A 26,584-nucleotide genomic window follows, 5' to 3' on the forward strand; every position below is an offset into this window, starting at 1 on the left:
CTAAGCTTCAGGCGTCCCCTGCATGGACCACCAACTGCCGCAGTCTGGTTGGGCACAAAATAACTGATCCACCACAAAAGCCTTGTAGATTCAAACAGCAACTCTTTATTCTCGAACTCTCACCAGCACTCTATAGGCACATTCTGGGAAAATTCACCTTCACTGGGCTCTGCATCCCAAATATTCTCTGAATCCCATGAGAACTCAATGGGAACTCAAGGAGCAGGCGCCTGAGGCAGCAGGATATGCCCTATTCCCAGCAGGATCCACCTTAAACCTGGAATGGCCCTATTCCCAGCAGGATCCACACCCTAAACCTGGAACCGCCCTAAACCCGGATCTGCCCTGGTCCTTGAGCAGGGTCACCTTTCTCAAACATTCATGCAATGTCACTGCAAATGACCTGGGTAATTTGGTAAAATGGGCAAGCCCATTTCCACAATGGAGAGTCCTCCCTCTAAGCAACATTGGGTAGGCTGACAAGGAAATTGCCATGCGTCATTCCTACTTGGCTATGGCTCTCAGCAATATGTTTCTATACTGAATACATCTAACAATGCTTCATTCATAAATTCTGATGCCCATCTTTAGCAGGTATGCACAGCAGCCTACTGACTCAATATCTCTGACTCTTCTTTTCCTTGCCCTTTCATTTTCCTTCCCTTTTCTGAATCCTAGATGGGTGGCAGGGGTGGTAAAATGGTATGGTTGTGAAAGACCAAACTTTCCAAGATCTTTCCCCCTACTGAAGATTACTGAGGGAGAGATTCAATAGGAAGGGGAAAAGCTACAGAGGAAACCATCCTTTTTTTCAGTTAATCTGCAATGTGAACTCAACTCTGCTCAAACAATTGTGGCTCTCATTTATATGCATCATATAAGAAAAAGAATTATGTATTCATAGCTGCTTGATTTTTATGCATATATATGAAATATTTTTTTATTTGATGAGCAATTTAGTATTTCAAAAAACTATCTGTTATTGTAGGTACCTAGACCTCTCTAACTAAGGTCCCTTCCAACACTTATTTCAATGGCAAATCTGCCCAGGAAGAACTTAAAGAGGAAGAATTAATTAAAGTTCTGTTCATAAGCTACTAATCAAGAAATAGAGTTATTCTGAAAAGGGAAGTAGAAATTACATTTGAAATTAAAAAAATCATGATGAAGTATGTTCCAAAAGTATGAAAACAAATTCCTTTTTATCTGACAGGGTTAATGTATAATTGAAGATTTTAATAACTGAACAGAAGGAAGTATTAGATAAAGTCAAGAAAGGCTAGGAAATCCTGGAGGCAGTTTGAAGTTAATTTCATATATTGTTAACTGCAACTTCTTTATATGAAAAAATGAAAAATCTGCACTTCATTATGAATACCATGTCCCTATCCACTGCTCCTTGATAGCAGCCAATTTGGGGAGACACTAAATGATGTTTACTAAGTCGACAATGTGTTTAGCAGGGCTTTATTTACACTCATTCTGTATTCAGTCATTGTTTTTATTCATTTTTATGTTAGATATTTATTGAATACTTACTCTATGCCTATTGAGATTGAAGGGTGTTTTAATGAGCTTTCTCATTGCTATAACCAAAACACCAACAAGAATAACTTAAGGATAGAAAATTTAGTTGGGCTCCCAATTTCAGAAGTCTCAGTCTATAGATGGTTGACTCCATTGCTGTGGAACAGGTGAGGCAGCATATCATAGGGGAAGGGGCCAGTGGAATAAAGCTGCTCCCCTCATGGTAGCAGACAGCAGAGGAATGGAGGGAGGGAGGGGGAGAGAATGGTGAAGTGGTTAGGGCCATAGGCAGAACATTCCTTCCAGGGCATGGCCTCAGTGACTCAGCTCCTCCAGCCATATCCATCTTCCCATAGTTATACTCAGTCCATTCAGACTAGGATGGACTGATTAGGTTACAGCTCTCACAGTCCAATCATTTTACCTCTGAATATTCCTGCATTAACAGGAGCTTTTGGGGGACAACTGAAATCCAAAACATAACAAGTAGCTCATTGGCTTCTAAGCTCTTAAAGTGATCTCCAGACAAAAGGGAGATAGGCGTACATTCACAGAAGGAGGATGGCTATTGCCACTGGAAGAGTGTATGGAAGTGCCTGTGCCTAGTGTGTATTTGGTTGAGGAGGGGAGAGGAAGGATGGTTTTAGTGTAGCAGGACTTGTGTGTATTATAGGAGCCAAAGAAGAAAATTAGGGAATAGAGAAAAGTTGAAGCTCAAGAAATTCTGGAGTAGAGACGAAGATAGGAAAGAGTGGGGACACTTTCCTCTATGAGATACAATGAGAAAGAGGTCTGTCAGTGAATGTAGAAGTTAGTTAAAAGGTGGAGAGGTAGGAACTTGCAATATATCCTGTGTAAATGCTTCCATTTTCTTGGTGATAACAAAATATTGAGTCAGTTCTTACCCATAAGAGGAGAGATTAAGCATAGTCACTGCTCTGTAGAGGAACAGAGAGGATTAAATGGATTACAAGTGGCAGGAAGTATGCTCCCGATAATGTAAATCCTAAATTCAGTGAATTTCTTCAGTGGATATTTTTTTTCTACTTAACATAATATTATTTATTTATTTAACATATTATTATTATTATTACTTATTTCTTACATACATGACAATAGTGGAATGCTAAAACAAATGCCGAATGTTTTCTCTGATATAAGGGGGGGTGACTCAAAGTGAGGTAGGGAGGGAGAGCATGGGAGGAAGATTACCTCTAGAGAATGAATACTTTTTTGAGCACCACAGTGTGCCTCGTTAAGTGTCAGGTATATAGTGGGAAACAAGACAGAATGTTGATGCTCAAGGGATTCATAGTCTAGCACACTAAAGAAATAATTAAAACATATTAAACAAAATATGACTCAGTTGTAACTGTGAGAAAGACTGTGTGTATCAAGGGAGTGTTATTAAGTTACCATGTGAAGGATGAGAAGGACTTGGGGTGGGGAGGGGTGTGAGGAGGCAGAGAAAGGAGGAAATAGAGATATCAGGTGTATAAACAGCTAAGCAAGGTCCCTGAGACAGGAAGGAGCTGGAGGGTGGCAAGGCCATGGTGTCCCTGCTGGGTTACAGATATGCCTAATATCCTTTGTCCAGCTCTTGTGTGCTACCCAAGGCACTGCAAAAATTATCATTTTCTTACTGCACCATGATATGAACTAATATGAGAAGACCTGCATTAGGAGAACTGACCCAAGGAAGTTTTCCTCTTTAACACCAGCAAGGTGCATGGAACAGATGAGACATCTGGATATTTTGGTTGATTTGGCACCTCTCCTGTGTTTACAGCTTTTGAATTGATTGGTTTATTTAGCAATACATATTTTTTTAAAAAGTGATGTTACATTTATCCTGTGCTAATTAAATAAATATTGTAAATTATCACTGAGATGCCAGTAAAATGAAAGCTTCTCTTGGGATTGCTTATCAAGAGATTTGGACAATTCCCTTACCTTACCCCATAGGGTATGGGAAGAATTTTCTATCATTTCTTTTTCATGAATGTGTTTTTACTTCAATGGAATAAGAGTGAATGAAATTTCAGATTATTGAATATTTGACCAAAATTATTCTCAACTTATTTGCACAGATTAAATAAATAATTCAGTAAATCATAAAGTTCTGGCAAAAATATTGTAGTTTATAGTTTAATTGTTGGGAAAAATAAGAACTGTTACCTGGAATTATCCAGCAGTCTATATTCCAGGTTTTGTGTGTGTGTGTGTGTGTGTGTGTGTGTGTGTGTGTGTGTGTGTGTGGTGTATGTGCTAGGGATTGAACTCAGGGCACTCAACCACTGAGCCACATCCTTAGCCCTATTTTTTTTATTTAGATAAAGGGTCTCACTGAGTTGCTTAGCACCTCTCCATTACTGGGGTTGGCTTTGAACTTGTGATCCTCCTGTCTCAGCCTCTTAAGCCACTGGGATTTACAGGGGTGCACCACTGCTCCCAGCTATATTCAGTTTTTAATCTGGTACTTTATTTTTTGCCTCTTTATAAAGTGCGTACACAAGAGAAGCAAAAACCTGGTATTGCCTCTCTCACCTCTGTGAAATCGTGTGTTTACCACTGCCTTAAATGATTGATTTATGGATGCTTGTTTTTTTTTTTCAGGATTTTTTAAGCATTACTTTTTTGTTTGTGTGGAAACAGTTATTAAACATACTATTAATTTCTGGTTGTAATCTGTATTACAAAGGTATGTTGTCTAAAGTCCCAAGTAAGCATCATGCGCTGAAAGGATACCAATGCTCTTTCTTTTTGTCCCCAAATATAAACCTCTGGAGATGTGGTGAGAGAGAAAGGCATCCAATGTGTGTGTCCATGGCAATCTGCTGGCTGTGTGCAGGAAGTTGCAGCAGCATTAAGCCATGAAAAAGATCGATTGTTTTTGTGAAAAATCCCCAAGACATGCCTTGAATTCAGAGACTCGAGTTCATTAAAATCATAAACCATCTATTAATCTCTCTCTTTTCATTTTTATTTATTTATTTTGTTAAAATGTCTTTGGTGGTCAGTGGTATTTTAAAGAATAATTTTTAAAATTTTTGATTAAAATAAGAACATAATGGGATTGTTGAAGACCATAAAATAAAATCCTCAATGCTGTTTTCTTCCTGAAGAGGTTTTTTCTGCATACTTGCCTAACCTCTCTTACCTAGAACTGAACATGATGTGAGATTGGTGACTTTCATTACTTTACTCACTCATGTGCTATGCACCATGCTGGTTTTACATATAACAACCTTTCCAGGGTTTTGCTATTATAACCCAAACTATTGTTCAGTTTCCCATTTGATGCACTAGGCATCATGAGCATCATCACATAAAAGACTAATAAAATTACATTAGTTCTTGTTGGTTGTGCTGAAGAGATGACAGTCATCTTTCTCCCTGATATGCAAGGCCCACTAGAACATGACAATATACTGGGCACACACTCCTTCAGGTGACAAGGGAGCTCTGTGAGAGATGGGAAAGCTGTGTCAGGGCAACACCACTGGTTTCCCTGACATGTACCACCATCCCAAATAACTAGTCACTCTCTGATTCAGAGGATCAAAGCATCCTTTGGAATCTGTATCACCTAGAAATGTTCAGGGAGAAATGAAGGCACACTCTCAAAAGGTCTGGCAGGGGTCTGCCTGGGAAATGCCAAACTACTAATGCTTCTTGGTCTGAAACTAGAGAAATTTCTGAGAATTTAATCTTTATAAGAAGTATTACTTTCATTTTATATTGTATGAATCAAAACATTTTATGAGGAGGTACGTACATACCATTTAAAATGAAAGGGGTTGAGACTTTCTGAAAGTTATTTCTGAGGTTTGAAAAAAGGTAGCCTGAAATGATTTGTATTTTGGTAGTCAATATTTTCTTAGTTTGCCAATGAACTTGAATGACATGTCAAAGTATGATGCTGCTAGTTCATGACCTTCTTGAGCACACAATGCATATTAATGAGATTTTACTTTGAAGGTTAAATCAATTTATCTTTGGCTAGACATATAGTAGATTATCAATTAAACATTATCCATCAAAATTATTTGCCATTAGTGATATTAATGTCAGAAGTATAAACTTCAGAAATGTATGCTCACTTAGATGTTTAAAAATATATGGAAGGAAATATATTTTATTTTAATATCTCGTGGCTTAATAGTATATCATACACAAATTTCAAGGCTTAAATCTTTGCTAAAAGCACTTTATGTTTTAGACTTAGAAACATTGACTTGTCCATAGAGCTAGCCCTCCTGAGGTGCAAAAATGCTACCCCATGCTCTTCTGGAAGATGCTCTTCTTTAACCATTGCCATTATCACATTAAACACTGCAGGGGTATGTTAATTATCTTGAGGTGTCCCAGGGGCCCAGTAACTTCAGGGCAAAATGCCAGTGATGTCCTGGTTGCAATCCCAGCCAAAACACTGCATTAACTTGTTGGGTCTCTTGACATCCTCACAAATTAAACAGTAAACCTGGAGAGAAAACACATTTGTTCCAACTGAGTTAACTATTTCAAAATAAATAATATCCCACCCCTGGCCAACCATTTGCAATTGTGTGTAAAATATAACTAATGAAATGTATTCTCCAAGGCTATTAATTATGTACTGAACAAGAAGGCTTTATAAATATTGATCCTCAAAGTGCAAAAAAAAACCTTTGTTATCCAGGCAACCTAATGAACAACTTTGAGCATCTGCCACTGCAGAGAGCATTCAAGTTTTAGCCCAAACTTGGGAACATCTGGTGCAACAGTGGGCCCCTAACTCAGTGCTGTTATCAGTCAGGATAGATAACCAATCACAAGACTTGAAGATAAGAGTTGTGATTGGTGGTTGAATCCAATCATCTCTTCCTAAGGCCGACTTTGGTGGTTCACAGAATGAGGATCTTGGAAACACCACACTCCAAGCATAATGCATTTATCTGCATGAGAGAGAGAGAGAGTACAGAGGGATGCTGGGAAGAGTCCAGCATGGGATGGAGAGTTTAAGTATCAAGCAGAGGAAAGTGAAGCAAATAAAATGATTCTGCGGGCCTTATACACTCTCAATAGGATTTGAGCAGTTTCTACTGACTCCAAATAAACCTTACAATGGATAAAAATGAGATGATGAGTAATAATTATCACCTGTTAATCTATTGGCAAGGAAACACTTAAATCTACCAAGAAAGCTGATGTAATCTTTTTAAAATGTGCAGTTATGAAAAATTCAGTGACTATATAATGTAGTCAGGAGCTTGGTAACCATTGAAAGTCAACTAATGAGTGATGTTATCAAGGCATTTAATTTCTTAAAATTGCTATTGGGAAAAATGGTTGAAACCAAAGAATTTCTTCAAAATGTAAATACTACAAACTTTGAAATAAATAAATAATAATCTTCTGTTCTTTTCCAAAACAAGGAAAGTGTTAATGTTGTCAAATTTTTTTAAAATGTGATCATTTTAAAAATGCAATGAAGCAGCTGGGTAAGAGTAATTCCTCTAAATTTAACTATAAAATTAAATATTTTATTTTCAGTGTTCATGTGATTCTTGAGGGAAAAATAATTCAACATTTGATTACCGTAAGGATTCATATTTTCCATTCGGGTTGAGTGTTCGTACTTATCTTGATGACTCAAGAGTACTTGAGGCTGAGAACCAGATAAAAACAGTAAACAAGTGAATAATTTTGTGAGTGAGCAAGCATATACTATAAAGAGTGTATATATGTTGAAATTTTTTGATTTTGTATCATTATTGAAAATTTTAAAACAATGTATGCCTGAAAAGTATTTGAGAAATGATATGCATTGATATAAGTGCATTTTTTCTAAAATATGTTTACTATTAAAGAATCCTTCCTGTGAATAAAGTTTCCTTTTCTAGTCTAATAAAAATAATCTAAATGGAATTCAAATCATATCAAAACGAATTCTCAGTCAATAGGCTGAAAAAGGGTCCATAAAATATGCCTTGCCCAGACATAACTACATAACAAATCAGTCAACATACTGGCAGCAATTTTAACATATGGTCCACACCTATTTCAGAATACGCTGCTAATACATAAAGCTGCCAGATTTTCCTGCTTAAAGTATTAACACTTATGTTTAATTTGTCTATGCAGGAGTGTTGATTTAGAAATAAGGCACCAACGAAAATAGGGTGTTTCAAGGTTTACCCACAAATAGAGGACCCAGTTAATCTGAGCATCATGGCCATTAAGATAACCTGAAAAATTGCAACATCACTTATTATGCTATTGCACTTGTTTTTAATTATCTGTAGCCAAAGTACTTACATGCCTACCATGTGTTTGTGATTTCCTAAGCCTAACATCAAAATGCTGTTAATGTTACATCTATGCTGCAATTTCTTGTAAGGACAAGCTTTAATTGTGGTACTTGGGATCAAACCCAGGGCTTCCCTAATGTTAAGAAAGTGCACCTCCACCAAGCTACATTCCAAGGCTCCAAAATATAATTGTAGAGGCTTCATATTTATTTCTTATTATGAACATTAACTAATTATTTAAATTTCTCCTATGTTTGTGCATCAACATATTTTCTAGTTGTTCTCCTTATACTTTCAGTGCTCTAAATATTTTGAAACATAATCCTATGTCTTTGCCTCAGTTAACTTTTTAAAATCTATTCCTAATGTGTAAAAGAGTATTAAACATTTTAAGGATGTTGGTAACTCTTGCCAACTGACTTCCCAGAAACTTTATACTAGTTATTTTTCCCATCTGTGTGTCAGAGGACATCTCGAGATTTTTTGAGCATCGTTTAATACTGTTTAAAATAATAATAAACTTTTGACAACCTATTAACTAGAAAAATGCTATCTCAAGTTTTATTTTACTTTGATACTCAAAGTCTAACAGTTCTTTGTAGATTTATTAATTATATTAGCATTTAAAAAACTATGTTTAGAAAATACATAGTTATATTTGTTTAATGTATTTTAGCAGTTAGCAATAGCAGCATATATAATTTGCATTTCATTAAACATTTCATATATAAGCTTTAAATGTTATGTAATCAAAACTTTGAATATTTCTTTATATCTTTTCTGCATGCATAGAAAGTCAATCTCCAGGGGCTGGCGCTGTAGCTCAGTGGCAGAGTTTCATCCTTAGCACCACGTAAAAAATAAATAAAAAAAAAATAAATAAATATACAAATAAAATAAAGGCATACTTTCCATCTACAACTAAAATAATAGAAAGTCATTCTCTATCTTATGATAAATTAAATAAATAATAATGTATTTTATAACTTTTGTCCATTGGTTTTTAAAACATTGTTAATCCACTTGTAATTTATTTTGATATATGTACAAAGAAAGTGTGATTTGAATTCCTTTTCCAAATAGCCAGTGTTCCTTGTATGTTGAACTTTCATTCTTGCCTCACGTTTGTGATATTTGCTTTATCATAGATTAAGCTTGCATCTACACTAAGTTCAATTTTAATGTGTTGTTCTTTGTTTCTTGATCTGCCTGTTTGTTTATCATTTTAAAGATATTGGCTAACCAAGCACATATTATTTCACTTTTCCTAAATTGTTTATTACTTTGCATTTATATTTGCATATAAACTTAAGAATATTTTTTTTTCAAATAAAAACATCACAGTGAGATTTGATCTATTTATTAATCTAGAAAGAGTTAATAGTTTCCCCAAATTCAATGTCCCTATTGAGGAATGTGGTAGGTCTTTTCATTTATTCACATTTTCTTTTATATTTATAATAAGTCTATCTTTTACTTACGCACTTTCTCTGTGTTTTATGCCATTCATGGTAAATCTGAGTGGAATTCCATTGTATCCTCTAATTGCTTACATCAGGGTGCCAATTGTCCAGAACATCCGAGTGATCCCAATCATAGAATGGCACAGCAGATGTTCTTGCTCAACACCAGATCTTAGTGCAAACACATGGGCATAAGACTTCACACCAGCAAATTTATGTTGCTAGATGATCATATACTGTTGTTATACAGATAATTAATAGTATAGAATAATATTTAACACAAATATGATAACACATTGCCTTTGTAACTTAATAAATTCCATGTTTTCTGACCACATTTATATGCCTCTTCCCACTTGTAATATTGTTTTTAGCTCCTTCTTGCTTAAATTTTTTTACACATGTTATTTCCATGTTTGTTCCTATTATAACTATGTCATCAACAATTTGGTTTTTCACTTGTGGTCAAACAAATTCACTATTATGGATGTAGAATTACGTGGCTATAATGATAGCTCTGTATGATAATAGGAGTTCTGGCTGTCTTAGTGCTTTTCTGGTGTTGTGTAAGACTTTTGACAGGGAAAAAGTGCAAATTCCTAAAGACTTTATTTATTCATGAAGTTCAAGGAAGGCTAGCTGATTGGAAATTGTCATCACTCATATTACTTAATTCCAAGAAATAAAATTTCCAAAATTAAATCAACTGTTTAATCCCAGTATCCAAAATGTAGAGAATGCTTTAAGTGAACTCTTATGATTCTGTAAAACTATATTCATTAATTTGAGAAGATCAGTGATTTATTATTTTGTATGAAATGCACATTACCAAATGAATAGAGTAATTTAATTAATTAAAATTTACTAAATATGCTTATAACATTTATGAAAACATACATATGCAAAATTATAAGCAATAGTTATCTATAGGAGATAGAATTATAAATGAGTTTTAAAATTATTTTTGCTTACCAGTATTTTTAAATTTGGTTTCTTAGCAGGCATAAATTACAATTGGGTAATAAAGATAAAAGTTAACATTTATTTAACAGAAAAGAAAACCTCAACTTTAGAAACATGGATAAATTATATTAGGTTAAAAACACATGCCTAATACAGAAAAATATATCAGCTACTTTCCAAGACAAGCCTGTGATTTGATCTTTCATTGAAAAGTTTGAATGGATTTGGTAAACATATGGCCAACATACAGATCCTCTCTAGGAAAGCATTCATAGCCATTGTCTAAAGAACAGCAAAATTTAATTGCTCACCTCTGAACTCTTCCTTAGTCCTATGAGACAGGTATTTAATTGGATGTCTCACTGCTGAAATAGCATATGGAAGAAATGGCTCCCTTTGTACTTTTACGTTATCCTTTGTGTTCAATCTTTCCATCTCCTTTGATAATTTTACCATTGGTTTTTTTCATATTATGTTTCAAGCCTTTACTTGTTCATCTCTTTAATCTTATCCCTAAATAGGTCAACTGGATTCAAAACTTATTTTTTTTTCAGAATACTACAGATCAATATGCCCCCTATTTGGCATTAAGTTGAAGCCTTTTCAGAGATGAGAAAACTAGTGGAACTCTTTCTAATCCTTGAAAGCAGCTGAAATTGGAAAACAGATGGTCTAAGGGGGAAATGACGTGTATATTTTGAAAAGCAGAGTGTTTTTAGGGACTTGGATTACATCTGAAGTGATTAACAGTGAGAATAATCTTTGAACTATTACTATTTCCTAAAGAAGCCATAGTGACTGAGTTACCATAATTAACTGCATCATATTTCACAAATGTCTTTGCATAGATACTGGAAGTTAACATTCCAGATGGGTAAGGACTGACTATTTGATAACTTAATTTGACTGAAAGTCAACTTTAACAATGAATGATGAAAATATCCACAGAGAAAAATCTACTATATATATTGCAAACTCTACTTATGGCTGAATTTAATTTTATTGGAAGTTGCCTTATTTAGCTAGTAGACTTTTGGTCTATATCACTTGGATGAGAAACTCAGATTTCTTTTTTTTTAAATTGATTTTATTTTTTTAATACAGAATAGTGGAATGCTTACAATTCTTATTACACATATAGAGCACAATTTTTCATATCTTTGTGTATAAAGTATGTTCATGCCAATTCATGTCTTTATACATGCACTTTGTTATTTTTTTTGCATTACAATTCTTATTACACATGTATATCACAATTTTTCATATCTCTGTATATAAAGTAGGTTGTCACCCAATTTGTGCCTTCATACATGTACTTTGGATAATGATGTCCATCTTTCTTATCAGAGGCAGAAAGTTCCAACAAGACATCTGAACACATAAATGACTCCAGTAGCCAGACAATGTGTTCAGAGGTGTGCTTTCATCCAAAACTGTTTCTCTTCTTGAAGGAACTCCTGTTTCTGATTTTACTTTTTTTTTTCTACTAGATAGGGTACTTATTTTATTTCCATTGATAATTATCACTGCTGTCACTGTCAACTTTCATTTTACTACAACCACATCAGTCTTATGTATGTCTGATGTCGAATTATTTAGCAGATGATAATTGCTCTGCGGACACTGGAGTATCTTCAGAGGTTTCCAGCCCCCTCAGGCTTTCAAAAGTCACCCTCCTTTCTTTACAAACACACACTTAACTCCTTTCAGTTCAGCTAAAATATTTATCTTATTATTCCTACTCTTCTTTGATATTTTCCTTCAGAATATACTCAAACTTATGAAATATATTCAATACCTTTAAGTCAACTTAGTAAACTGCCTCCTCAATTTTTAAAAGAAATCCAGATAAAAAGAGAGTAGTATGAAAATTAAAATAATGAAGATTCTATGACCTTGTATCACAGTGAACTGTCACCAAGAATAAGTTTCTAGTGACATATGCAGACCCTACACAAGAGCTCAGCTGACCCCTCTGACCTTGGGATCCACCCTGTACCAGTCTGGGTGCTCAGCCCTTCTCTATTTGGGAAATTCAGTCCCTCTCCCTCTTCCTTGACAGTCTCACCCAGGGCTTCAAAGGTCCATCTCTAACTTTTCCCATTCTTCAACACTTTTCCAGATTTCTGAATATCCTTAGTGATTTCTCTAAAGAACATGAGAGAACATAGGAAGAATTATATACTATGGACAAGTCCACTTCAAGAAATCCATAATCCCAGACGTCAGGTGTAAACCTGTAGTTATAGTCTCCCTGAAATGTCTTTTTCAAGACCATTCTGTGCCTCCTCCCTTTCATATTTCAAGCACTTTATAATATCAGAATGTGTACATGGCTGTGTGCCTGTGTGTTTTGTCAGAACACTGCAGTTAAAATCTGTAGTAAGATGCAAATGATAAATTGTTGACCAACACATAGCAAAGACTTTCTTTAGGGTGAGGGGACCCTCAGAAGCAATTTTGTACTTCGAATATTTATAATGATACCTTAAGAAATGAGCACCCTCATTCTTATTTGGAAGGAGGTGATTTTGAAACTTGAAAAAATGCTAATTATTAGCAATTAACACTTTCATTTCCTTTAAATGCGTGTAAAGAAAAATAAAGAAATATGTATATGTTCATATGTTAGTGCATGTAAGTATATTCCTATTTACTTTTATATAGATGCTGAAGGTCAATGCAAGTTGCAGTGGTTTGGAACAGGAACGTTTAAGGTCACCTAAATTAATATAACCAAAATTCTCACAATTTTGGGTTTTTTAGCAAGTTCAAATTTCACTTTGTGAATAGTATTTTTTTCCAGACAAATTTTAGAGTAGGCTTTAAAAGTATTCATTAGTGTACACATTCTTGTATGTTATGTGTTCAATCCCATCCTGAAATTTCTTTTCTACTTTTGTCACTGTGAGACAGACGAAAATAAAAATGGCAAGTACTTTTAATGGAAAGGAAAAAAAAAGTCTAAAAACTCAAGAAACTAAAATCCACAGAAACAGGAAAAAGTCATTCTATATATATATCATATATATGTTATATATATACACGTATATACATCTATATATTCACACATATATATATAATTTCATTTTCGTGGATTTAAAAATGTGTAAGCACTTGGATAGATTCTATGTTATACAAGATTTACTGGTTTTCAAAGTATATAATGCAACAACAAAAAAAAGTGAAGTAGCTTCTTTTTTTCTTGTTCATTGGAGCTATCACATCTCATCTATCAGACCTCTAAGTAGAATTTTTAAAGTGGGGTACTCTCTCACGCCCAAGGACTATGTAATTAGCATATGAATGTGTAACGGATTGTTTGAAGTAACAATTAAGGGAACAATGCATAAAGGAACTGAAGAGAGCTACCAACACCTGGGAATCTTGTATTGAAAAAGCTTCCCTAATGTAAGTAATTAGAAACCAAGGACAAATGCTCATTGTGCAGCAATAAAGGCCTGCAAGGAAAGCTAGGAACTGGAACTGGCTGATTTTTGCTATCATCCTTTACAATGAATCATTAAAGTAAGAGCTTACTGTTGTATTTATTTCAGTCAAATAATTGTTAAATGTAAGTTCTGTGTGGCATCCAATCTTCGGAAGCCATCAAATGCATTTAAATGATAAAAATACTTGTATCATTAAAATGCTTACATTTGAGATGTATAAAAGATGGTAACAAATATTTTCTCTGTAGTTAATGCAGTTTTAGAGGAAGGTTCCAGTAGGTTGCCAGGTCCAATCAAGTATGCATTCAGTTCTCTGTAATTTACTGCCTAGATAATTCCTGTTAGTGAATCTCTGGCTTTTACTGTTTTTATTTTGTTTCTCTCTAAAGTAAACATGCCACAGGGGTTCTTACTAGGGAAAGCACTGTAGGAGAGTGACTAATAGCTGAGCAGTATGAGAGTCCTCACTACTGGGGGAGGGGGGAGGGATCCTTGGAGCAGGGGATCAGAGCTAGGCATCTAGTTTCCATTTTTATCAGTTGCTACCTTACTTTGGCATAATTACCTTATCTCTTAAATAAAATTCATTTTTTTCTAAACTGTTACAGTCTGAACCAAATTATCCCTAAAGACTCATTCTAACTTTTAATCATATATATTCCTTTATCAAGGAAAAAACAAACCACTTTTTTCCCAGAAGTTAATACCACTTTAAGAGACATTTATATATGAAAAATAAATTCTGAGTTCAATATTTCATCTTTTAAATAGAGACAAATATATGTATGACTATTCATAGCAGTCTTATTAATAATAGCCCACAGTAGAAACAACCCAGGCAACTACTGATTAATGAAAGGGTAAATAAAATATGGTATAACCATAGTCAAAACAAAAGTTGCACCAGGAAAATTTGAGCAGGCAAGGGCAACTTTATTCAAGGCTATTGCAGTAGTGAGGAGAAGCCAGAACCCACTGTGAACTCAACTCATGTGAAGCAGAGGGCTAAGGATTTTCAAGACTGGGGATAAGCTAGTGGAAAAGTACCGCAGGTCATATAGGAGAAGTCATAGGCCATCTGTGTTTTGTAATTAACTTTATCCAAAGGAAAAGTAAACATGTTTTTTCAACTTGGAGCAAGGTTCCTCACTGAAATTAGGCTCCTCTTCTCTTACTGAAACTAGGAGGCAAGGATGCTCTCTTCCAGGATTACATTTCAGAGACATGGCGCCTGCGTCCTTAAGAAATAAATTTCAGGGACTGTAAAATGGTTGGTTGCCTATTAAAAATATCTACATCTCAACAGGCTAGAGAAAGAATTTACATTTACAACATTTATAAGGCAAAAGCTCTGGAAAGAGAGATTAGGGGCCTAGAATCAGGAATAAGCCTATCTAAGGTTGATCAAGCTGGGAGGAACTTAACTTTCTTATTCACCTTACAATTGGATATTCTTGAGCAGTAAAAAGGAATGAAGGAAAAGGAATTGGTGCAAGTTGTGACATGGATAAGCTTCAAACACTGTGCAGTGTGAACAAAGCTATTGACAAAAGGCTATATATTATAAGATTCCATTTAAATGTCCAGAATACTCAAATCTATGCAAACAAGGCAGATGAGTGTTTGCCTCAGGCCAGGTATGGTGTGGGGCCAGGTGAGGTGGCAGCTAAAAGGTAGAGTTTGTTGAGGGGTGATGAAGATGTCCTAAATTTATGGTTGCCGACTCTGTAAATATACTAAAAGCCATTAAATTGTACACTTTAATGGGTGAGAAGTGTGGTATATAAACTGTATTTCAATAAAATTATTGTTACAAGGACCCCTGTGTTGAAGTCTGTGACACAGCCAGTAGAGTATTTGCCTAGTTATATGGGTGAACAAAAATGAAAATAAAACTTTTATTTCTCCAAGGTTGGTTTTGACTTTTAATAATCAGCATATTCTGACTGAATTTCTAACAGTTGCCCTTCCTTTTGGCTTTTATAAAATGGGTTTTAAAGTTTGTTATTATTATTATTATTATTATTATTATTATTATTATTATTATTGTACAAGTTGTGTTAATCATAGAGTATATAACATGGAAGAAAGAAAAAATAATTTTTGAAAAGACCTTATGATATTTGCACCCCAGAAGTAATTGGGAACTGTCAATAAGGAAAAAAAAATAACCATTCAGAGTGAATAAGAAATAATTTCTTTCCCCAACTAAAGGAAAAAATCAATACAATGTGTGTGTGCCTGTGTATAAATGTGTGTATTCAAATGAAAGCTATATGACAGCCCCAGTTTATGAATGAGTATCTTCCACAAGTTCATTAATAAACTTTTTGTAGCTTTTTCTACAGAAACAGTTCTGTCATCACTGGTCAGGTTGCACACAGAGCCCATACTTTATCCACAGTGTAGTTGAAATAGAGTCCTAATGTTAGTACAGTCTGGGATTAAGGGGTCTTTTGGGGGGGTGTGTGAATGGCTCCAAGAAAAATTTTGAATTAAGCGGTGAGACTCTGGCTTCCACCCGGTCTTCCTTCTTTTACTCCTTGTGCCAAGTTCTAGACCTGGAGCCTGTCTCTGTGGGTTTTGAAGTGTCCACTGACCTTGTGATACACTAAGCTTCCACTGCCTTACTCTTTCAGGCATGTCTCTTCCTCCAGGGAAAAGTTCACTTACAATATCTAATATAACCTTTCTCTCAGCCAACACACACACATTTAAACCCCAATTTTCTCAAGACATCTGATTTCATTTTACATTAAAAGGGAAACAAATTTGAAACCATGATAACTTCTGGGGCTCTTAGAAACATTTGCAGATAAAACTTTGATCGAAAACCCAAAAGTATCTTTATCAACAGAAATTTGGATGTTAAACTTAAGGGATGGTGAGAAAAATTTGCAGATATAACAAGCTGTCCTTTCTGACGTGGTCTCTTAGGGATCATACTCCTAAGTTATTCCTTATTTGCACAGAATATTTTATTGTGTCTGCCCAAACTTTAGCATTCCTTAAATGCTCAGTAGCTACCAGAACAGGGGCAATGATATCTGTAATGGTGGTGGTTTGGGTTGAAAGAAGACACTGGAAAAAATAATCATAAATGGAGCCATTTATTGCAAAATGATTTGGGTATCTTGTATTTTTTAATTTTGGGGCATGTATTTTTTTCCTGCACATTGATCACTTGATTTTTCTTGATTGTAGATTGGACTTATGGATATTACAGACAACAGAGAAAACTTGTTGAGGAGATTGGCTGGTCCTATACAGGTAAACACATTACTTAAAATGAGATTCAGTAGGATCTCATAGTTTTATATCTGTTTTTATGTATAAAACATTTCTTTCTATCTCTGTCCCTCTGTCTCTGGTACTAAAGATCAAACCCAGGGTGCTTTACCACTGAACTACATTCCCATCCCTTTGTATTTTTTTTTTATTTATTTTGAGACAAGAAGCTCACTAAGTTGCAAAGGCTGGTCTTGAATTTGCTATCCTCCTGCCTCAGCCTCCTGAGTTGCTGGGATTACGGGCAAGTACCACTGTGCCTGGTTTAAAAAGAAATTATATGCTTTAGCTCAACATATCAGTTTAGCTTAGCTACCCAATATTCCAGTTAATTAATAAAATGACTCAAATATGAAATGATTCCTGGTGGTATTTCCCTAAGCACACTTGGTAGTGTAGAATGTACTGGTATCAGATAGAACTGAATTCCAGGCCCTCTGGCTACATCTCTTTGGAAATATCCATAACCCACCTGAGGCTCAGTTGTTTTCTTGTGTGCAATGGAAAGCTATTTGTTCTGAGTATTAAAAGATAAATGAAGTGTAAAACACTTGGCACCAAACCTCCTTTTAAATGGAAAGCTATCAAGAATGTTAGCTGCTTTTGTTATGATCAGGTTAGTGACTGTTTTACTCATTTAACAAATGTGGATGAGACTCTGACTGTCACAAAGAGCTTCCTTCTGAATTACTTGGGCTGAGTTTATTGAAGTCAAAGTCTAAAATGATTTTGTCAGTTCACCATACTTGAATTAGAACATCATGAAGTTGGCTACATATGGTTATGGACAAAGCCATGATCCAAAACCTTGGGAAGAGGAGAAGCCCTGGGCATGATAGAAAGGACATCAGTGGAATCTGGATGAACTAAAATATATTTAGTGACCCCCTGCCTTAGGATAGTGCTGAGCATTAGAGTTGGGTATTCATTGGAAATAAGAGTAGTTTGATAAAATAGATTCAGATTAGAAGGGCTTTACCACCAACCTGTCCAACACATACTCAGTATTTCATAGATGAAGCACAGAAGCATGATGACTTTTGTAGACAGGCATGCATTTTCTTTCTTTCTTTTTTTAATTCTTACTTTAAAGGCAGTAAGTATTCATTGTAGAAAATTTAGAAAATATGTTCAAGCATAACAGCAAATATAAATATCACTTCATTCAGGTTTATCCTCTTAAATAATTATAGATCTCTCTAGGAAGTTTCTATTATCTTAAGTTTATCATTTTATACATAGGGTTATGCACCCAATTTATTCTTGAAGTTGTTTTTGAGTAATTCTTCATCTGAGTGATGACTCTACTGATCAAAATACTTAATGTCTGCCTAATATTCGATTGAATGCACGCTTTATTATTTAACCACACAGCCTGGTTTATTTTTATTAACAAATTTCCTAGTTTCAGAGGTAGAACTAAAATCAGGTTTTCTCCAACCAATGAACCTATAAACAAAGAACCATTATATTTATCAGGAATATATGCTTACAATAAAAATCAAGCTTTAATGTACCCTCTATTATCACTAAACCAAGAATCATAATATGGAGGAACCATATCGTAGGGAGAGAAAGTCACATTTCTCAAAACTCTCAAATGTGATGGTGGATGTATGTTGACTAATAAAATGATGGTAGTGGTGTTTCCCAACAGCTTGATGTCCTAGAACAGCTGGCTGTGCCTCATCCAGTCAGGAGAGATAGCAGTTTCACCAGGGATTTCAGTAGATACAATGGAAGCGGTACATACCACTGTACAGTATCTTATTATGTGAAGACTCAGCCACAGAGTTCCTCCTTTGGATGGGCTGAGTATAGACATGGCATCTGTAAGTTGACCAGGCTTTCTCCAATGGGTCTGGGCATACATAGTACTTTAGAATAAAATTGCACCATCCTGCTCTTTTGGTCCTTTCAGAAACAATCTACTTACCACAAGGAGTAACTAAAAGTAGCATTTGCTCTGGGGAGGGGGATGAAAGGTCTCATAAGAAAATGTTTCATAGTTGGAGTGAGGGTAAAAATCTTACCATTTTTTTTAAATCATCATATATTAATGTCTCCCATTGGTTTGGAAATTACTCCTAGAATACTTGAGGATCCTAGGAAGAGACTAGTGAGGAGGATATTTTACAACTGTTTAGCTCCAACTAAGTGTGACTTCCTTATTTTGTCTGAATTCCTAAAGTATCAAAAAGAAAATAAATAAAATCCTTTATCCAAATAAGTGTATTTATCTCAAGAAATCACTCCAAAGCCAAATGTATAGTGTATGAATTATTTACTGTAAAATTTATTATTTCTTTTCATTTTTAATATAAACATTTAATGTTAGATAGTATTTTCAGTATCTGTGCTTATTATTCCACCTAGAAAATGAAAAACTATGTGGACTGTAAAAAATTTCAAGACAAATAGTTTTAGGATTTTTAAATGTAATTAATTTTGTTAATGGCTCAAGTGCATTGATCTTGACCACATTTAGTCCTAGTTTCATTTGTAATGTCTTATCTTGGTGAGCTAAATATTTGTGTTACTTGTTGCATTGTGTTATTATTTAAATTTATTTGATTAGCTGCAAAAGAACTTGAGTATTTGTACATAGAGACTTCTGTTAATAAGAATTCTAAGTACATCATAACATCTTTTTGGAAGCAAGCTCATCATGCTACCACATGTCATTTTAAAATATTATGTGATGCATTAAGCATTATTTAAATAGAATCATTTCAGCTAAGTTTGCTTATGGAAGATTACACAATTATAATATGTGAAGTAACAATACAAATCCCTACTAGATGTGGTGAAATAGAGGGTGGAAAAGTATTACTCGTTTAATTGTGCTTTTTATGTAGATTAAAACAACTTTTCTATTCAGGATGTATGCTGTAATTATGCCAAGAAATGACAGGGTTGGTCAACAGAGACGACCATCCCATTTTTAAAGTTCTTAAGGGAGGATAAGGCAGGCTTATTGTCAGTGTGAACTAGAGTGAACTGTAAATCTGGGAAGGTCAGTACTCAAGTTTGACTCTTTCCATAATAACTTCATTCCTTTAAGGGGTTTCAGAAAGCAAATTTTATTCTTAGTAATTTTATGTTTTCTACAACAATGCCTAAACAAATACAATTCAGTTGGGGAAAAAAACCTATGTATTTTTTCTTTTTTAAAAAATATCACAAACTCATACTCAAGATTATAATGGAAGATGTTAAAATTTTCTTTTCTATTGACTTGTTAGATCTTTGATTAGAACCTCAAACAATGATAAGATCATCAGAAATGGATGTACTTTGCTCCATGCTTAGAAGCAATCCCTATTGAAATATAATCTTTATTTCCTGGAGTTATAAAATATGACATTGTTTCTTTTTTTACCATTCTTTAAAGCAAATTGTAATTTAAAATTTTATACTGATGAATTCTCAAGTGTTATAACATCTAAGCACCTTTTAGGTTTTAGTTGAAGAGTTCCATTGGGGACAACAAATTGTGTCTGCCCTGGCCACATATGACTCACCATTGCAATTGGCTGGAAGCCCTAGAATGAGGAGGCGTAAATATCAAACAGATTATTTCCCCAAATAAAATATCCTGTCTAAACAATCTTTCTATCTTGATAATGACTAGAAGATGCTACTCATGGAAAATGAATAATATAAGATTCTATAGAGTGTGATTTAGTGTTTGGCTGGCTTCCTTTCTCTCTCTCTTTCCTTTTTTTTTGGATACAGTTAGTTCAGTGTTTTTCTTCTCTTGACCTAGGATAAAATAGATCAAACTTAACTAAAAGAAAATTTGAATCCATTTAGAATAATGGCTGCTTTCTGGCATGCCCACTACTTTCTTTACTTCTAGGATCTGAAATATCCTTTAAACATATTGCATTTTTCTTCTTCAGTTCACTACTCTGTATATTAAACAGATTGTTCATTTTTCATTTCCAACTTGGGAGTAAAATAAAATCAAGCTCTAGAATGCTACTTATAGAATTATCCCATTTCTATTTAAATTTTGTTATTTTTATGGGCATAGAGGAAAGGCCTGGAGAGATATACACCAGTCTGTTGGGCAGGGCTAACCCTGCAAATGAGGCTGTAGAAGTCTCTGAGAATATAGGAGCAGGATCCTCACTTCATGCTGTGTACTGTTTATTTGGGGCAAATTTTTTTGACAAATTTGTTGATTAAGAATATTTTTATCTTATCTGGATTAGTTTTAGTTAAGAAAGGCAAGGTAGTTAGATAAGATCAATGGCTTCATGTCTTTACCTGTCAGGATAGGCTCTCTGCTTGGCTGAGTTCTTAGAGGACATCACAGACATCTAATCAGAGCATGATGGCACTCAGGGTCCAGCTTCCTGGTCATCATTGACCTGCAGACAGATCAGCCTGCTAACGGCTTGGCATTTCACTTTTCTCATCTGTAAAAACTTTGGAATTATGCTCTGCTTATTTGTGTGTGAGTCAGATACATGCTTGCCATTGTTGTGGGAGAGCTCTTTGAGCAAGGGCTGATTCAAGTGAATAGTATTTTTCAGTGTCTTAACTTGAGCCCCAACAGATTGAACAAGCCTGGACGCATCTAACAGTCTGTCAAGGGTTTCTAAAAGGAGTCGATCCGCTCGAATGCTTATTATGGACAGGTATCTCCTATCACCTGCATGCTTTTAAAAGTTTACCTAAGATTTCTATTTTTTTTTAAAGATTTCTATTCTTGGCTGACTTTTCCTATGTTAACTATGATGACTGTGTATTCCTTATTGTAGAAGCTGAATAGGGTTTAATAAATGATCAAAAGTCACTACTTGCTTAACTTACATTCTTGAAAATAAATAAGAGATATCAAGTGCTCTTAATTTCTAAAAATGGTAAAGAATTAAGTATAAGTATGCTTGATTTAGCTATTGCACAATGTATAAATAGTTCAGAACAACTTGATGTATAACACACACACACACACACGTGTTTTTTTGTTGATTAATATATTTAGGAATTTTTGTTTGCAACCATCACTTATAGGATTGAAAAAAATAAAGACTGGCTGTGGAATAGCATAAAAATTAAATAATCATTTCTTATTTTTGCCCAAGGTTAAAACTATATGCCCATATGTTTCCCCCATGAATAAAATTAAAATTGCAGTGGTTCTCTAGTCCAGCCTCATAGCTACTCCTGCTGGCAGCATTTATAGTCTTCAGTCACAGGGCAAGTCCTGTGCAGCTCAGGATGAGAAGACCTGTTTGTTTCTCCTGTCTGTCTTGCAATGTTTTGCCTTAATTTGGATGCATTGTGCCTCTTCCCTTTCTAGACATTCTGTATTTTACCTCTGCATTCCTTAGTCTGGAGGGATCTACTTCATAAATAGATATATTTCAGCAAAATAAAAAGGGAAGAAAAAATTCAATAGTTAATTTAAACATCTAAGATTAGACTACAGTTTTTTATTGCTGCACAAAATTCTCTTAAATGTGTCAAACTCTGAGGCAAAACACCCTTAGGATAATTTTTAGCTGACCTGTGTCACCCTCCTGTTGTTTGTATCTGTAAAGGCCAAGTGCAAGGCTAATTCATTTTCAGTTTTCTATGTTTTCTGTATGGTAAGTCTGACTCTTAGACAAGAGAGTTTAAACATCAAAAAGATGAGATTTAGTCCTTAGATTGTACAAGTTTAGGGTTCTATAGGGAGGGAGGAGAATTTGAATCCTACTTAGAAGCAGAGTTCAGAACTATGAAATAGTGTCTGATAACCTGAGGACAGTAGGCCTGATGGAGGCTAGAAACCAAAGAAAAGGCAATGGGGGGAGCAGTGGTGGGGGTGGTCCTGGAGAGAGAGAGTTACAGTGATTGGGGAAGAAACATGGTGGCAGAAGCTGAGTGAAGAGCAGACCTTAGAGTCACTGTGATGGTCCTGGTTGCTCTTCTGGGTCACTCTCCACCTGGAGCCTCCTTGTTCTCAAATGCCTGCACACTGTGTCCTGCAAACAAAAGAGCCCAAGCAACTGTGGGCTCTTTCTGAAAGAGTCAGAAATGGGAGGAGGAAGACTACTATGCTGGGTGTTCCAAGGCAGACACATGGAGTTGTAGAGGAATTCAGGTCAATTAAAGAGCCTCCCATGGCCAAAGTGAGAACTGACAGTCTCCAGGAAGGAGTAGCAATGTTGGACTTAAAATCAGATTCTTGTCCTCAGTGGCTAAACTTTATTTCCTTAGGAGATGCTATTCAGCTGTCTAGTTTAGTAGAATTACTTCTAAAGACACATGGAGGGAGGAGACCATGCACAGATTATGGGGACTGAGTGTGATAAGACTGTAAATGACTGGTCATTTTCCTTCAATGCTGAGACCTATGAAGTGTGGAGATTTGATCCCTTATCTTTCCTAATGGGTATCATAAGTGCCAGTAGAGTATATTTTTTTCCCTACAATAAAAGTGACTACACTTACTTCTCAGTACAAAAACATGCTTATTCAAGAAAAATCATAAGTACATGTATACATACACGTGAACGAATAGCTAGGATTTCATCTTCCAGAAGTAACTGCTATTGATATCTTCTGTTGGAGAAATGTAATGAACAGCAGAATCTTATTCCAATCCAGCAATCCTTTGCATAAATACTGTAGCGAAAGAAAACAGCTTTATTATTAGATAAGCATTAAACACATGTGTTACACATCAGAGGCAATCCCAGAAGAAACTGCAAAAACAGAACGGAATCTCACCTCCTTCAGTTATAACTCTTTACATACATGTCTTTGAGACAAACAATAACCAGTCCTCAGGTAGGAAGATTTGACAGCGACTTTGGTTACACATAGTTCTTCCAAAGTTCCTGGAGTGACTATCCGTGCTGGCATATTAGTTCTATCCAAAAGAAAAACACACCTCTTATCTTTATAGTAGACTGTAGCTTTATGGATGAGAGCAAGTGATATACAGAAGTTAAACTCCTACCTTTCCACAGGAATGATAGAGTGGGGCCCCCTCTTCCTAAGTGTTCAAATTTCAAAAAGATGGCTCCAGTGTCCTAGACATCTTGATTCAAAAGGCCTATCTAGTTTTTGAAAGATTTACATACATAACAGAGAGAGGCAAAAGAACTCACAATGATCCATTTTCTAAAGCAACCACTTTAAGGACAGAGAAGTCTCTTCCCTATTTTCATCAGGAAAAACAAGCCTTTTAATTTGTACTTTTATTTGTTTTTATACTTCCTGATTATAGTTTCTGATGTTCTTATGACCCCTTTCTATAGGTACTGCCCTGACTACTCAGTAATATTACTATCTCAGTAATAATTTGTGTATATATTTCTAGGTAAATATATAATAAATAATTCAAGGTGGGGCAACAGAAGACATAAGCTTCTACTAGGGAAATTTTCTTCAGTGTTTCCCTATACCTGGCGTCTTTCATAGAGTAGGTATTCAATAAATAAATATTTAGTGTACAACTTCCTGCAGTATCATTGAGGCACAGAATTAATTTCACCTGGGAGCAATTGTGACTATTAGGCACATAATTAGCATCCCAGATCCTTCTTGCAACAAATAGGGAAATGCAAAAAATAAATATTATACAGTGACTGCAGAGCAAATTTGAGCATATGAGTAGCAGCTATCAATCTTAAAGAACTGGAAAACAGGAAAAGGCTGTGTTTTGTAGCACTCTACCACCTAGAAATTGACACAAAGGATGATCAACCCAGAATCAGTATTAAAGGGAAATCAAAATTTGATGTATGCCAAACTAGATTTCCTATAACCTGTGAATGGCTTTTCTAGCTTCTACATGTGTATTTCCCATATTTCAAAGCATCTCCAGAACATAAGACTTGTTGCGACACTCTTGTTTTTTTATAAATTATGTGTAGTTCTCCTTTTCCAAAACTCCGAAAGTCTGTTCTTGAAGATCAGTTGTATTTATGCATGTAGTGCTTTCATATATCCTCCTGAGAAGATTTTTAGGTTCAGTCAAACTGAATTAGAATGAGAACTAGCTGATGGAACTTTCTTAATGATATTATGACTTGTGAATGAAGGAAAATTCAAAGTGTTGAGATCATTAGTTGGATCAGTACTCATTGGATGCATAGCACGAGGTAGACATTGTGCTAGATTCTGGGGTACAGTGATGAAAGGAAATAACCCCAAACTTGTAAACATTAATGATAACAAAACGTGATCTTAAGAGTGAGTGATATGTGCATTGTGGTAGATTGTGGTGACTCGAGGTTCAGGACCGCTGAATAGCTTATGGGGTTCTGTGAAGTTTCCCTGAGAAATGGAATTTAAAATGAGCTACAATATAAATGGTGTTAGGTCAACATAGTTGAAGATTGCCGGGGCAAACAAAGCAGCCGTGCTGAGACGTGTAGGTAAAACACAAACAGCTGGGCTCCAGCATCTGCCGTGTTCTTCCTGCCTTTGCACGGAAAACCAGAACATGACAAGACAAGCTCCTTGGGGCCCCATGAATTCTTTCTGGTATCCTCATCCTAGCTGAAATTCTAGATAATACCATTTTTTTGATTGGCAGTGACTTAAACTTTTAGTTATTAACATTTGTATTTAAGGGATGTTTAGCATGATCTTACATGAACATTTTGAACAATAAACTAAAAAATAAGAACTAGTCAAAGAGTCTCAAAAATAGGGGAATGGCAGTTTTTACTTACTCCCAAAGGGGGAGGATTTTATGTTGATAGGGCTAATGGATGTTGTCGCACAAATTTAGGGAGTTCACCATGAGATAGGGATTACTGACAGGGACATATTGTCATGAAGCTGGTTTAGTGGGAGTTATTTTGCTAGTTTGGTAAGAATAAATACAGGCTGTAGAGTCAGAAAGTCTAACTGCTTGGCTTCAAACCCGGGCTCCACCTTAGGCGTTACCTCTTTTGTCTCAGGTTTCCGGATCTGTAAAAAGAAATCATAATAGTACTTACCTCAAAGGCTGCTGCCAAGATTCAATGAGTCAGTGTTTGCAAAGCACTTAGAATAGTGCCTGGTTCATATAAAGTGCTAAATGATGCTATTAGTTAAGGCAAAGTAAGTCTTCTGCACTTTGAGGATTTATACCAGGTTCTTTCTAAAGTACAGATGGGCTATATGAGCCTTCATTCAAATCTCTCCAGTTGCTCCCTACCACTTACAGAATAAAAATATCAGACTCTTCAGTACGGCCTATAGTGTTGGTAATGATCTCTTTCTGCCCAGCTATCCTGTTCCATCTATCTTAATTACCTTTCCTTCTGTCTCCTGCTGTTCTTGCAATTCAAAAACAAGTGTCAGCCTGGGGGTGTGGCTCAGTGGTAGAGGGCTTGCTTAGCATGCATCAGGCCCTGGGTTAAATCCCCAGCACTGCAAAATAAATAAATAAATACATAAATAAAATGGTTAAGGAGGAGGAGGACAAGGATGAGGACAACAACTCTGTTATTTGGTCTTTATTATTTGTTTTTTCCTGAAGACCAAACCTATTCACTTCTTTTGCATGAAGCTTCTTGTCCCTCAAGCTGGAGAAGAGCCCTTGCCTTAATGTCCTGTTCCTGTGTACTCATCTTTATTGCAACCCAGGATGTGTCTGGTT

General features: G+C 35.3%; 1 protein-coding gene across 1 annotated transcript in view; it reads left to right on the top strand.

The window, feature by feature from the left end:
• Positions 1–26,584, top strand: part of Ptprz1 (protein tyrosine phosphatase receptor type Z1) — a 179,171-nt gene that overhangs the window by 47,037 nt on the left and 105,550 nt on the right. The window contains exon 2 of the mRNA XM_027926385.2: positions 16,903–16,968. Coding sequence (XP_027782186.2) covers positions 16,903–16,968 — 66 coding nt within the window. The remainder of the gene's footprint in view (positions 1–16,902; positions 16,969–26,584) is intronic.

Source organism: Marmota flaviventris, chromosome 1, assembly GCF_047511675.1.
Source record: "Marmota flaviventris isolate mMarFla1 chromosome 1, mMarFla1.hap1, whole genome shotgun sequence".
Classification (NCBI taxonomy): Eukaryota; Metazoa; Chordata; class Mammalia; order Rodentia; family Sciuridae; genus Marmota; species Marmota flaviventris.